The 15847-nt window shown below is 44.3% G+C and overlaps 1 protein-coding gene across 3 annotated transcripts in view; it reads right to left on the bottom strand.

The window, feature by feature from the left end:
* LOC121876225 (crustacean calcium-binding protein 23-like) overlaps positions 1-15847 on the bottom strand; it is a 54737-nt gene that overhangs the window by 25347 nt on the left and 13543 nt on the right. Inside the window, exon 1 of one of the 3 annotated variants that reach the window (XM_042381219.1) lies at positions 11252-11282. The exons of 1 other annotated variant lie outside the window; for it this stretch is intronic. In XM_042381219.1, the coding sequence (XP_042237153.1) occupies positions 11252-11274 (23 nt within the window). In that variant the 5' untranslated portion in view covers positions 11275-11282. Of the gene's footprint in view, positions 1-11238; positions 11283-15847 lie in introns of those variants that run through there. One more of the 3 variants, XM_042381221.1, reaches the window with a different exon arrangement.

Here is a 15847-nt window from a genome sequence, read left to right as displayed (position 1 = left end):
AATGATATGAGTTATTAAGGATGTCACCTTCATTCGTGAGTTCTGAGGTGACTAGAGAGGCCGATACGGGACCGGCAGGGTCGTCCACAGATGTTACACATGTGGAGGGCTACATCTAGTGCGAGAGGGGCGGCGGCAGCGTCTTTCCGGCGTTGGCGCTTGTCTGCCTCGGTATGCAGTCGGGCTAACTCGAAAGTATTGACACCTTCTTGTGTGTGGTGCTCCTCCAAGCGTTACGGTGTGGAGTAATCGTCTCCCAGGTGAGGGGGGTAGATTGGGCACTTTTTTCAGGTTTGTCTTAGACTATCCTTATACCTTTTCAGTTGCCCGCCAGCGTTACGTTTATTAGTCGTTAGGTGACTGTAAAGTAGCTGCCTTGGCAGTCTACTGTCGTCCATGCGGGTAACATGGCCAGTCCAGCGTAGTTGTTCATGAATAATGGCAGCCTCGATGCTCCTACAGTTGGTGTCAGCGAGAATACTGGCATTTGTTCTCTTGTCTTCCCGACGAACTCGGAGGATGGAACGTAGACTACGTTGGTGAAAGTTTTCAAGTGCCTTGAGGTGCCTCCTGTATGTGACCCATGTCTCACTGCCCCACACACACACACACACCATCATGATTCCCCGTTAAATCAATATGACACCTGATACCTGCAATGGATGTGTAAAAAAATAACTGATGAATTTATGACTTAAATAGTGACACTATAATCTTACCGTGCCTCAAATTCTAGTACAGTAGGTCCACGCGTCCTGTGATGACTCCGGCTGAGCTACTGTGTATACCCACTCGTGATAACAACTCTACGTAACATATACTGAAGGAAGTTACCTATAACACAGCCTAATGACCTTAATTAACGTCAGGTATATATAGTGTTAACATAAGTTCGCCTACAACCAAAGAGAGACATTTATGGTCTTATATCACAGGCAATTATTTCCGAGTGCACAAGACCTGCACAGACTGAGGATGACGTGAGCACTACCGATACTTGCACGTTATTATACTTTACTGTCCATGATTACATATAAAATAAATCAACTAAATCTGGGTATATAATTAATTAAATGTAATAATTATGTCACATTCTTGCCCCCACACTCTCGCCCTTTTTTTTTTTATTATTTGACAACAAATTCTAGTGTTTGTTGTGTAGTCGTTTCAGGGCAAAAGAGTATAGCTGGGTGTGTACATCCAAAACATGACGCCCATTAGGATGAAAATACTGTACCCCATTAGTTGTACACCGCACATGTAATGATAATCACGTTGTACAGTACACCTGTCACGCATTCATCAGCTGAGAGTTAAGTATCGTATACGAACGTTATAAAGAGACATTTGTTATTCTTATAGTGAGAAACAAGGGAGCATAAGTCATGGTGTGTGTTGATATGGTGTAGTGTGTTCAGGGCCAATAATATGCATCTCTAGTGTTGATATCGTTCAGCTGGACAACTGTTAATGCTACGCGCCGCGCTGCTCGTCTTGTGTCCAAAATCGAAGTAGATATACCGCTTACAGTGTCCGATTGTGCTTATGAAAATGTAAGTTTGTGTTTGAGCTGTTTGTGTCACTCCAAGAACCAAACCATTCCTAATGTCTGTCATCAATGAGTAAACTACCTTGATAAAAGACGTTGATTATGTTACATTATCACAGGTACGAAGACGAGGTCAATGTTGAGATGACTTTTGAAACTATTATCGAGCAGAACTGTGTCCGTCAGGTCAGTCGTGTAGCGTGACGATTAACTTGCATAACGTGAGGTGGCGTACACACACTCCCCACCCAGGACGTTCTCGTGTTCACACTTTTTTTCCGGTCATAATATGGCAAAATATGACTTAAGCTACAGTCTCGTAATTAGTTACCATGCGGTAAGGTCATACGCAGGTGTGCCAATAACCTTGACCATATAACAGGTAGCAGACACAAGGCCTTCATGTGTGGTCAAGTCTCTTATGAACGAAACTTCAGTTCCAGCAGAGGCTCGACCAAGAAACTATTTAATCCACTTACATAACTCACACAACAAAGGAGTCTATGAGTGACCTGGAAGGCGCTCTTTACCTCGCGTATCCCGAGTAACGGTGACTAGTGTTGTCGGCGGCAGGAAGTGTTTGTACGTACAGACTTCTTCGTGTATTGACAACCTTCACTCACAACAAAACATGTTGACTCTCAATCGAAAACACGTCAACACGCACACACGTCAATGAGCAACACAAGAGACTGGATAAAAAAAAGGGGGGGGGGGATTTGGTGAGAAGTTATGTTCTCAAATATCGAAACATCACTTGAGTCAGAGTATCGGAATGAACGAAAATATTTACGTTCTGGTTTCCAAAATGCTTAAGGTCAAACATCGTGTAAACAAAAGGGTATCTTACCACTATCCCGCTATCTTTCTCATCTGGATCTAAATTTGGTTACTTTCAATGTCCAAGGCACCAGGACAGTGAATGTTTTCAGGACACATCTCGTCAGTACACAACTCTCGTTCTCTCTCCTCATATACTGCTGCGTCTCATCCTCCATGGCAAGACTTCATCACACCGAGATGCTGAACATATCTTTAGACCACTTAAAGCAAGGAAGAACAAGAAACGGTCATCTATATTCTACCCCGACGGATGACCACACGTATTGGCTGACGATATCCTCTTCTACAGGGAGTCTCGGAAATACGTTTAATAATTCAGGGGAAGGAAAGGGGGGGGGTGTATTCTTGAGACATACATAAGGATAAATGGCTCCATGACCATAGTGTCAATACCTCATAGTTTCGGGGTAGTAACACACAATTGGGTTGGGGAGGACTGCAACAAGGGTAGGAACTTTGAACATTGGCTGTAAAAATCCACATCAGATTACTTAAGATTGTAAATATAATTGTACTAGCAACACTGGATATTTCATTTATACTCCATAGATTTTTATAACATTCCAACCCCTATCATGTGTTATAACCCCGAAACTATGAGGTATTGACACTATGGCCATGGAGTCTCTGCTTTCGTAAACACATCACGTCAGATCCCCGATACTCACTTATCCTGATTGGCGTGTGTGTGTGTGTGTGTGTGTGTGTGTGTGTGTGTGTGTGTGTGTGTGTGTGTGTGTGTGTGAAGAGGCAGACGAGACACCAAACACCATATAGTTATCAATATGATGTTTCCGTGTACATAGATTATCATTGGCTTTCTTCTCTTATATAAAACATTCTGACCAAAACATCTCATTACACACGTTTTCCTTAATTTATCTTTTGTTGGGTATCTTAATTCGGATTGTAGTACAGTACTTCGTCAACACCTTGTACCGATGACCTGCGGGTACATAGTTGACCACACTCAGTCTTATATATGTGTGTTGTCGATTCTCATTACATAGTGGTTATCAATATGGCGTCTTTAGTGTTTACGTTCAGCTATATCCAGCCACGTCAGCCTCCTCCCTCCTTCTCTCTTCTCCATCCACTCTCCATTCCTCTTGTCTCCCTTACACTACCTTCTTTCCTTTCATTTCTTCTGCCTCCTTTCCACCCCCCTCCTCCTTTCTCTTCCTTTATCCCCCTCCTCTTTACTCCCTTTACCTTCATACTTCTCTTCCCCTCCTCTCTTTACTTTCCTCCTTCACTTCCAATCATCCCTCTTTGTTTCCCCTCCTCCACCTTCCCTTACCCCTCACTGTTTCCTTTCCCCTCCTTTACCTCCCCTCACCCCCCTTCTCTCTCTCTCTCTGTTTCCTTTCCTCTACCCCCTTCTCTCTGTTCCCTTTCCCCTCCTTTACCTCCCCTCACCCCCCTTCCCTCCTCACTCTGTGCTCCTCCGGCCCCAGTAGGGAGGCGTGCTCGGCAGTGTAGGAGTAACGTAACTATTGATCCTCGGGGCTGGTTCTCTCTGGCTCCTCCTCCCACTACTCCTCACGCACTTTAATCCTCTAACACTCCACCCACAAGTCACCAACTACTCCTCACGCACTTATAATCCTCTAACACTCCTCCTCACGCACTTATAATCTCTAACACTCCTTACACTACTCCTCACGCACTTATAACCCTCTAACACTCCTCCCACTACTCCTCACGCACTTTAATCCTCTAACACTCCACCCACAAGTCACCAACTACTCCTCACGCACTTATAACCCTCTAACACTCCTCCCACTACTCCTCACGCACTTATAATCCTCTAACACTCCTCCCACTACTCCTCACGCACTTATAACCCTCTAACACTCCTCCCACTACTCCTCACGCACTTATAACCCTCTAACACTCCTCCCACTACTCCTCACGCACTTTAATGCCATCCATCTTCAGCAGCCAACACATACAGTAATATCTTCACGACGCGGGGAGGCATACACCCAGTACACCAAGTTAACCATCATTTTACTCGCTCGTGTTGGTGATTCATTTTTTTTTGATAGACAGACAGACAGACAGACAGATGGACATAAATACAGGTAAATAGATAGATAGAAAAAGATAGACAGATTGACAGGTCTCCATAAACTCTATAGTCCTGCAAGTGTATCACGAGGTAACCATGACTTAACCTGACAGCCATAACATGATATCTGACCAGACATACACACCACCACACTCCTTCTACCACATTACTCCACCACACTCCTTCTACCACATCCTCCTACCACACTACTTCACCACACTCCTTCTACCACATCCTCCTACCACACTCCTTCTACCACATCCTCCTACCACACTCCACCATACCTTACTACCACAATGATCATCCACACCCTCAAACCACACATCTTCCTTATGACACTACTTCACCATACCCTCCTACCACATCCCCCTACCACACTACTTCACCATACCCTCTTACCACACTCCTGCCACATCCTCCTACCACACTCCTTTACCACACCTTCCTATCACAGTTATCTAAATCTTCCCTCTCGCTCGACTATCCCCCCCCGGATGACCTTGAAAATATGCAAAGTAGTATAATGATAAAGAGGTAACGTATAGGGGAAGAGGAGGAGGAGGAAGGAGGAGGAGGAGGAGGAGGAGGAGGAAGGAGGAAGGAGGAGAGATGACCTCGCGTGACCACACACACACACACAGTAAACTTTAATCTCATCGTAAACAACTAACTTTCGGACGTTAATTTACAGTAACTAGTAATCCAACCATCCACCCTCTAACAAATGGGATTTACCTCATTTACAGACACCAGGAACAAGCATAACACCCTGATATACTGATCAATAATTTTGTCCACGTGCCTTAGTGTGTGTGTGTGTGTGTGTGTGTGTGTGTGTGTGTGTGTGTGTGTGTGTGTGTGTGTGTGTGTGTGTGTGTGTGTGTGTGTGTGTGTGTGTGTGTGTGTGTGTGTGTGTGTGTGTGTGTGTGTGTGTGCGCAGGGTGGTGTAATACGTCTAGTGTGGCAGCATTATGACAGTGTTAAGGTGCAGGTATTTCTTGCTCCATCTCGCTTTCAGCTACCACTGTTGGTTAGCCCTCATGGTGAACAGGGAAGCAGCCTTGCGTAAGTCTTCCCCTGCCAGTACACAGGCTCTTGTAGCAACACATGGTAACTGGGTGCCTCGTGGGCCCAGGTTAGACCAGGAGGGGATCTCGGAGCAGCAGTGTACCCACAGAGGGACGGTGCATAGGCCCACCGCACCGACATGTGGACAAGTCCTGGCGCCTACCACTCACTGCCCTGTTGCCTTGCGGATTAACCTCGGTAGGTATAAAGCCACGGGAGTAAACAACGAACGAAAAATGTGCGGTGGAGCCTCGCATCAGGCAGACATGCTTATAGAGATCCAACAAGACCCTAACGGCTGTAGAGGCGTTAGAGGTAACCAAAATGGGACCCCAACTACTACACCGGAGGATGAAGGCAATGTATGATGGACAGGCTACTATAGCGAAACCCAACAAACTGGGCTATCGGCAGTCCATTGCAACTCTGGATCAGGACAGGGGAGAGCCAAGAAGTGTGGTTTCAGCCTCCACTCCTGCCTCAACACACACATATCAACTCACGTGCAGCCATCATTCAGCACATTATAATTTTCATCATCATCAAAACCCCTATACCCCCAAAAGTCCTATGGTGACGGGGACAGGCAGAGATTACTGCTGGGAATCTCTAGTCACAACTCTGCACATGGGCGGCATAGATAAGATGGTCGTTTATGCAGTGGGATATAGGCAGCAGTGCGACTGGGCAGCCCTTTCCAGGAGCCACTCTTCTCACGCCACATAGGAAGAGGGCTAGAAAAGGTGCCCTAAATATATTCGGTGGGTGGTAAACAGTACCGGATGAAGGGTCTTTTCAACATAAGACGACTCCAGGCAGGAACAAAGGTGTCGGCCGCTCCCATTACTGAACTTCAGTATGTAGACGACCTCACTCTTATCGCGCTCACACTGAACGCGACCTACAGGGGATCCTGAACACCTAAGCAGATGAGTATACACACTTCGGTCTTCAGGTGAATGCACGTAAGACTCAGATTCTCTTTCAGCCTGCCCCTGGTTCAGACACACCTCCACCATCCATCCAGCTTAACAGTACTACCCTCTCTAATGTTGACCACTTTCAGTATCTCGGCTCTTACCTGTCCACCACTGCGGACATCGATGAAGAGACTCAACATTGGATCAGATGTGCATCTCACGCCTTTGGAGGACTCTATGCCCATGTCCTCAGTCGTAGGGAGCTGAAATTATCTACAAAGCTGCACGTATATCGATCATTGGCGCTCCCCACCCTGCTGTACGGCAGCGAAACATGAGTCACATACAGGAGGCACCTCAAACACCTGAAAACTTTAATCAACGTGGTCTACGTTCCATCCTCCGAGTTTGCTGGGAAGACAAGAACCAAATGCCAGTATTTTCGATGACACCAATTGTAGGAGCATCGAGGTTACTATCCATGAGCAACTGCGTCGGAATGGTCATGTTACCCGCATGGAAGACAGTAGACTGCCAAAGCAGTTAGCATCTTTACAGTCACCTAAAGAATGGTAAACGTAACGTTGGCGGGCAACTGAAACGGTATAGGGATAGTCTTAGGACAAACCTGAAATTGTGCCCAATCGACCCCCTCAACTGGGAGACGATTACTCCACACCGTAACGCTTGGAGGAGCACCACACAGGGTGTCAATACTTTCGACTTAGCCCGACTGCAAACCGAGGCAGACAATCGCCAACGCCGGAAAGACGCTGCCGCCGCCCCTCCTGCACTAGATGTATCCCCCACATGTGCAACACACTAAACGTGGACGGCCCTGCCGGTCTCGTATCGATCTCTCGAGTCACGTCAGAGTTCACCAACGAAGGTGACATCCTTAATAACTCAATGCATTGTATCATAGTTGGATGATTGTCATACTCGATTCCGAGGAACAGCAAAGTGGTCGTGGTGTGTGTGTGTGTGTGTGTGTGTGTGTGTGTGTGTGTGTGTGTGTGTGTGTGTGTGTGTGTGTGTGTGTGTGTGTGTGTGTGTGTGTGTGTGTGTGTGTGTAAAATGTTTCGCTATTATAGACTGTTCTCCGAAACTAATTAATTTTAGTTTCACACATCATGAACACTACTCCGTAAGCAAAAGGTGCTTACGGCCATCACACACACCATCAGATCAGCTCTACCCACGTGAGCTTGGGAGGCACCAGGATCATCACCAACCAAGCCTTAACCCATTAACCCACTTCACCAGCAGCGCCACCGTCATGAGACCCTAACGTGGTATCTGACACATAGACAGCAGTAAAGTCCTAATTACGCTGGCGGGGCATCGACCGCTTGATAATAGTTGCTAATTCCTAAGAGCTGGGAAGAGCGGTGCTTATGTGTGTGCCATGTGAGGAGGACACACACACACACACACACACACACACACACACACACACACACGCACACACACACTCCCGCCCTCGTAACCTACTTCTGACAGTTTGTATTCTCGTTAACTCCATCGTGGCGGAGTAATTAAGTCTTCTTTGGTCATCGCCGCGTGATAATATTGACGAGTAACACATGCAGGCCCCTAACGTGTCCTATAATACACGGGAGGCCCCTACGTATCCTATACTCTTGCCTGTAAATTAAAAATGACAATGACATTTATATATCAGTCTCTTAGCATAGTAACGGTGACTAAACACTTAAAGCGAACTCTGAAAAATACGCCTGAATATGTTAAGTTGTCCTGGTGAGTTGCAGAGTCCACGGTCCCCATCACCCACATTTCAGTTGGTTGGTGACACCCCCCCAAGCCACTTTCACTTACCAAGACATATGCCTACCACTTAAACATTGTATATAGGTTAGGTTAGGTGTCTCGACTACCAGATTTTTTTGGGGGGCATAGAGTAGGTCCTCCAACATACTTTTTATTATTATTATTATTATTTTTTTTTTAATTTGTCTCGTTAAAAGTGTCCCAATTTCTTTATATATCAAGAGGAGTTAAATATCCCTAAACAAACCCATATAGTAAATGATGGATCACTTAATACACTCATACTGACCCGTCGCTTCTTCCTTGTTTTATTGAACACACACACACACACACACACACACACACACACCCACACACACACCCACCCACCCACACACGTAACCCAACTATTCACACTACCATTCCAACTTTAAACAAAACAAAAACTTGTACATCAGAATAGTAACAAAAGAAAAAATAGTCTCAGACAAATTCAGTTACTTGGACGTTTATGGTATCAAAGTGGGGCGGGTGTATAACTGGGGAGATAAGGAGGGAGTTGTGCTAGGGGGTGGGGAGGATAGGGGGGTGGGGTGAGTAGCAGGATGGGAGGGGCGTGAGGAGGGATTGTGCTTGGAGGTGAGTGAGGGTGTGAGGAAGAGAAGAGGGCGGGAGGAAAGGTGAGGCGGGGGGAGGTGAGGAAGGGGTGTCGCCGACAGAGGCTAATAAATTAGCTGTAACGTGTGGGTCAATTTGTCCAGCACTCGTGAGCTAGTGGCACCTCCACGAGGGTCGCCCCTTGATGCATTTATTATATAGCTTCAGTCATTCCTGGAAGGCGAATAATGGTGCCCAAATTCTACATACAATCATCCATTGGGTGAGTACTTTCAATTTTAATGAGACAACTGCAAACTCAATCCTTTACACAGTCAACTCTAGGCACAGTTAACTAGTCAACAATTAGATACCGGTACGGCCAACTCCCAAACAGTCAACAATTACACAATCATCTTTAGGTACAGTCAATAACAATTACACGCTATTAAATCGATCCTGTCTCACAGCAAAATCTTCGTCGTTTTCATTCTGAAGTTGTTACTGTGTGACACAAACGACGTATTGTGAAAATGAACGATAATTCTGTCGTGATAAGACTTGATAAGAGAAACTTATTGGCTCAGCAGCGATCAATACCGTTGTGTACCTGAGTGTTTCACCTGGAGGCCCCGGGGACGACAGCCACCGTCGTCAAGAACACTGTTTGATGATGGCAGGGAGAAACTCAAGGATATTGCCAATCTAATGTCAAATACAATTATAAAAATCTTCACTTGGTAATATTGTTAAAAATTATTTGTAATGCTTCCAGATAAAGTAAACAAGCAGACAAATTATTAACTAGCACTTACTTAACACCCTAAACACATAACTATTATTTCTATGGCCAGATTGGCTATAATGTTTACCATTTGTTACATAACTTAGTTTAATAGAAGGCCAGGGTAAGGGGTCCGTGGCTCACAGTACTTACTGAAGACCCCTTAGTTATCGCGTGCTTCATAGCCTGTAGGCCTACTGTAGCGACAACCCAGATACTGCATCACCCGACACCATCGTGGAGAAAGCAACAATACTTACGGCAACATAATGTACACTATATACCAACGTGTCCAAGATAATTACAACTACATCGTTATATAAGAGAAAACTGCCTGGCCATTGGAAGTAATTCAAATAATTTTATCAAAGCCATTATAACATAGCCATTAATTTTATTCAACGATGTGTCCTAGAGAATGTGTGACGTGCCACTCACTGGCACAGGTCACGGCATACAGTCGTCCAGCATGCAACACACTGGTGCAGTACTGTACCTGCATTCAACAGGACACACTGCAGCCCCGGCTCTTACATAACGTAGGTCATCACTTACACCAACAATTTGGTTTTCTCACTTATACACGTTACAGTACACTTACAGTATATCTCCTCCAGTCCACTTTGATCACCATTCGACAACACTTCATACCTTCAGTCAACAGCCACGAACACTTACACACATTAATACATTATTCGTATCTTAATCACGTCTAACTATGCTGTGTACAACGTAACTCAGACAGGGATGAACAACTACAAGAAACTAACCATCATTAAGATTGGAGCCTTGTCCTAATGTGCCCCAATCCTAACGGTGAGGATGGCTTGGAGCACAAGAACTAGGGCCGATCTAGATGGTCACCGGACTTGTAAATGATGTTTTTTTTTTTTTACTCTCCGACTTCAAAAGCAACAAGCAATGTCACATTTAATAATTATTTCTGCTTGCACGCTTCACCCTCACACATATTGCAGTTGGGACGTGATCATGAGGTGCAACACGAGGGTAATTTTTTATCAACAAACAAGATGACAGAAACCACCTATTACAGTATATCATAATAGTTGTGTCAGCTGGGGGGGGCGGGGCGAGGTAGCGAATGGCTCAGTTGTAGTATTTTGTGTCGGTCATTTTACAGTAACACTACAGAGGAGAGACTGTAATATAACGGTACAGTGTTAAAGATTCTTAAATGGTATTACAAAACGTTACAGTGGAATGCAATACAGCAGTAGTGGTACAGTAGAGGAAAGCACCACGTTACACGGTAAGCATACAACGGTACAATAGAGGGCAACACAATGGTACACTAGAGAAACACGTGTCAATGGTACACTGGAGGAACACGTCAACGGTACACTACAGAAACACATGTGAACGGTACACTAGATGAGCACATGTCAACGGTACACTAGAGAAACACATGTCAACGGTACACTAGATGAACAGTTATCAACGGTAAACTAGAGAAACACAGGTCAACGGTACACTAGAGAAACACATGTCAACGGTACACTAGAGAAACACATGTCAACGGTACACTAGATGAACAGTTATCAACGGTACACTAGAGAAACACATGTGCAGTGAGTGAAGAAACGCGCATCAACGGCACAGAATCGGCGTGTACCGTCAACAAGTACCGGTACCACATCCGGGCGTGCATCTTCCGTGGCTGCAGCACACAAACTGGTGGACCCCTATCACTGAACCGCGATTATTAAGCCGATGTTGTTTCCACTGTCCGAATCCCTTGGGTGAATCCTCAACCCCGTGCACCAGCGACTACCAAACAGCAATCCATTTAGATACCCTCAGTAGTTCAAAATAAAAGAGCAAGATAGTTATCCTCTCGTCCAATTAGGTGTTAAAATTAGAAAACTGCTTGAAATTGGTTCGCTTTAGCCTTTATAAGTCCTTATTATCGCAGGCAGTAATTAAAAGATTGGTGAGGATGTTTTTTTTTCTCGGTGAACGGGTCTGACCCTCCTCCGAGCCCTCGCCCCTGCTTCATATATTGATCGATGACTTCCCCCGTTTATGGGAGTCAGGCACGACTGAAAGCCTCGAGGGAAATCAGTAAGTGGCCCACCTTTATAGCCACCCCCAGGAACCGTGTTATCACCCCGTCGCCGAGTCAGTCATCACCTTGTTGTCACCTCTTCTTGTGAGTCACCATGGAAGAATCTTAACTAAGTGGCCCTATCGTCACTGGAACAAGTAGCTGCCATCCGTTTATCGCCGAGTAACAACTTGAATAAAGGTAACCAACGAGGAACACTACAAGTACAACCCTCTACTGTATATTTCCTTTTTAACTTGAACCAGGTCGGGCTTTTTTTTATTTAAAATAGCAAGTCCAAAATGAGACTTCGAAAGTCCGATATTACGTAGATTGAAGCCTTGCGACCATAACAGAACATAGAGAAGGTAACGCGATCTAATCTCATTTAATTATCCTTTCCTCTGACACTATCCCCCCACAGCCTAATGGATACACCGAGGAGAATTAATGTGCAGCCCTGAAAAAAAGTTCAAGAGTTCCAAGTGTCAGTGGCGGGAATGACTTCACTTTACCATACTGGAGTCGGGAAAATGACGAGTGGAGTCTCGTTGAAACACCAAGTGGACTGGGCGGTGTAGTGGGTGGAGGAGGCTATGTGATGGATAAAGGGTGGGTGTGAGGCGGAGTGGCCCGGGAGCCTACAACACAACAAGGTGCTCATATTACGTTTTGTAAGGTCGATCCTCACGACTCAAGCCTCTCCGGGGAATGAGCGACAACCGTAAATTAGGATTTGTGTTATATTACATAAATTAGATTTTTTCCTTGTTTCTAAAAACCCGAAAACAGAACCAAATTACACGTCGGGCGTCTCTAACTGGTCCGGTTGATAGTCGTCACTGTGTTGCAAGTAAAATGTTTTATTCAACATAAAATACACATATCATTACGATTGGAGCTTTTGGGAACAAGATGTAAAACTACTATATGGGTCGCTTTATACCGCCCAGTGTTGTGCAAGCTGATGAACTATGAAACAAAAACTGTAGCCAACATAAGCCAGACACCTTCCCTCTTCCACCCAGCCTCCCTCACCGTGCCTGTCCTACCACACCACAGTCCCCAGCCGTCACCAACACCCCTTCCTCCTCCTCCAGACAGACTTGGCACTTGACTCATTAGGGACTTGTCACGCCTCGCCATAAACAGATGTGTTATATCGGGAATTCTCCCCCACACTCATCCTGTCACTATATGTAATTTGCCGATAAAACCCATGAACCTTCAGGCACCTACGACTAAAATGCATGAGTCGAGAAGGCAAGCATGAACTCCCATGCTTCCCTGTTAGGCGCTGTAAACGCTTTTGTGCTTCGCCTTGCACAGGACGCAAGGGTGTCCAAATAAACTAGCTTCCTGGAGGGACAAATCGGAATCTGAAATCTGAGGGACATCTACTCTGATGTGGACCGTAAAGGTCATGTATCTAAATGTTGTACCTAAATATATCTATAACTGTTCCTCCTGGTCATCATCAATAACAAGTCACGATGATCTAGGATTGACCAGTTTTAAATCTCTACCTGGTGAATCTACTCTACAAGCTGGACTACAGTAATTTGAACTCACTCTTCTCAAAATATTGATTAGTCAAAATATAGTGGCGAGACTAAGTTAAGGGGCGTCCCTCGGGTCTTAATGTAAATATAAACTTCTCTAAAACATACAGTATTCTGTGATGCTAAAGTCTTCCCTCCAGTCGTACTATAAATAATATAGCTGCCATTCTATTCCTGAATAAATTACCGGTAGTTAAGAATTTAAGTAGTTACCGGCCACTGATTATTTACAAAGTTTTTCATCAGTCAATAAAGTTTTTTTGGATAACAATAAACAATATGAATTTATAATGTAAAAAAAATCAGTCTTAGTATTAAGTAGAGTCAACCTGTGTTGTGTTCGCCGACTATGAGTGGACAGGCGTCTAGGGACTGTACAAGCTTCATCATACCATCTACGATAATTTGTCTAACTTGTTCATACATTATTATCACTACAAGCCGTGACTCACCTGCACTAGGTCAGGACGTTTGACTTTAACTTATAACATACTTTATTTACGCGTGTGCAGGCACTATACACAAGTACTAGTAAAAATATTCACTCAACCTTACAGAGTCCAGTATTGTCGTCGCCGGCCCACACGCAGATGCCGCCCACACTTCAACACACCTAACGCTAAACTGACTGTACTGAACAGCTAACATTATCTATTAGCTCTATTAGCTGTAAGGAGCATATTCTGAGTGTCCAATCAGAGTCTGTTTTTCAGAGATTCATTAGGCACTTATTTCCCACTGATTGGCAAGTTCACAATATGGGCGTAGTCAAGGCAGTTCTATGGGCGCAGCTATCTTCATGGCACTTAGTATAGGCAGGTATCTGGTTACCCTTGAGGAGATAACAAATGGTGAGGAATTGGGGTAATTGTTGCTTAACAGTAAATACACAGAGCCCAACAAGTCAGTTTTCAAGTTCCCCTTGTAACGGTTGGCTCTCGTGGGCGTCCGTCTACATCTATCAACACCATGACTTAATGATGAACACGAACAAGAACAAACATAATAATTCAGTGAGTGGGTTGTGTTTCTTCCTTACTCCATCCCTTTTTCTATTCCATCTTCACTCCTTTCCTCCTTTTTCGTGAGAGCCTCCTTCAGACAGCTCCCTGCACCAGCAGTAGACAATCGATTGTTCTATTTCTGACGTCTCCTATCGACAGAAACTCCGTGAATCCCACCAGACACATCAACGTACTTCTCTACTTGACTAGATCCTGTTCCCTAGTATTTACCCGATAAAATAAAATGTGGAAGCCATCCAAAGTATTTGAGTGAACCTGAGTATTTCACCTCAGTTGTCTACTTGAGTTACTATGAGTTTTGTGTCACCTGGTAACATTGTCAGTGACTGATCAAGTGTGACTCATCCCTAATAATCCTATATAGGCTCCAACCTAACTCAAGCCACTAGGATTGGGGTCCCGTCCTAAGGGTTCCCAGCTTTAACTGACCTCAGTCGTATTGGGACCTAATCCATTTGACCTGCACCACATTTACAACACCGGTACCTGAGTCAGACTACTCCCCTGATGATAATTCCTGTTATCCATTCATGAGGTGTCCGGGTAAACGTGGTACAGTTATATAAATACCTGAAAACTTGATAATGTACACAACACGCCCTCCACCAGTGACTACCTCCTGGGCTTCCTCCATCCTCTTACCACTCACATCAATCAGAGAAAATCTACAGAAATATACGACTTATATCAGCAAAAATTGTCTACTGAAAGCTACAAATTTACAGTAGCAGAGGAAAGTCTACAGTAAACAAGTTAGAGCTCCCCTCAGCAGGAGAAAGTGTCCAGAATACTAACGGTGTGTAGAGCGTGTCCAGTGATGCCTTTAGCTGAAGTGTTTTATTTTTCTCAAACTTCTAATTTTAGCTCCGGGATTGACATACTGTATATCATGCCTCAACCTAAAGCCATGATAAGTTCAAAGCTAAGGTGCATTAATCTGAACAAAGTACATGGGTGTAACCACGCTCTAAGAACTCTGGAACTTGGTGTGTCATCGTGTGTAAATGTAAAGTATAGTAATTATGCACCAAACACCAAGACCAACTTACAATTCAGTAAAAGGTTAAACCAACTGTGTTGTTTGAGGATTCTAGACTTAGCTTACAAAACACGACCAACGCATCTCACCACTTATTAAAAGGATAAGTAAAATTAAATTGTTATAAAGTTTGCCACTACTGATAAAAGAACGTCCATCGGCAAACTTTGGGTAAGAGGATTTATGAGCACTGAAATAGTGAAGATAAAGCCTAGCAGCCTGTCATCTATCACTCACTTCACTAATGTTTTCGAAAATTTGACTAAAAAGAAGAAAAATCGACACAAAAGTAGGAAAAGTAAAATGTATGTTCATGAAAATTATTGTCGTTGTCGTAACATTTTTAGCCACGCCAGTAACTTAAAGCTATTGAACTCGTCCCTGACTTATATTACGTAGGTGAGTAAAAAAAATTAAAATAACAGGATGAAAAATACAAACTAACAGATATACAATCCCCTTCACTAGTGTGTTTACATGGGGTCGTCAGGTTTTGAGCAGTGTGGTAGCCCTGTTTGTTTACATTCGACAGAAGGAAACTCGCAATAGTA

Source organism: Homarus americanus, unplaced genomic scaffold, assembly GCF_018991925.1.
Source record: "Homarus americanus isolate GMGI-L3 unplaced genomic scaffold, GMGI_Hamer_2.0 scaffold34921, whole genome shotgun sequence".
In the NCBI taxonomy this organism is placed as follows: Eukaryota; Metazoa; Arthropoda; class Malacostraca; order Decapoda; family Nephropidae; genus Homarus; species Homarus americanus.
Note: the sequence above shows the minus strand (reverse complement) of the source record. Positions and strands in the feature narration are given on the sequence as shown.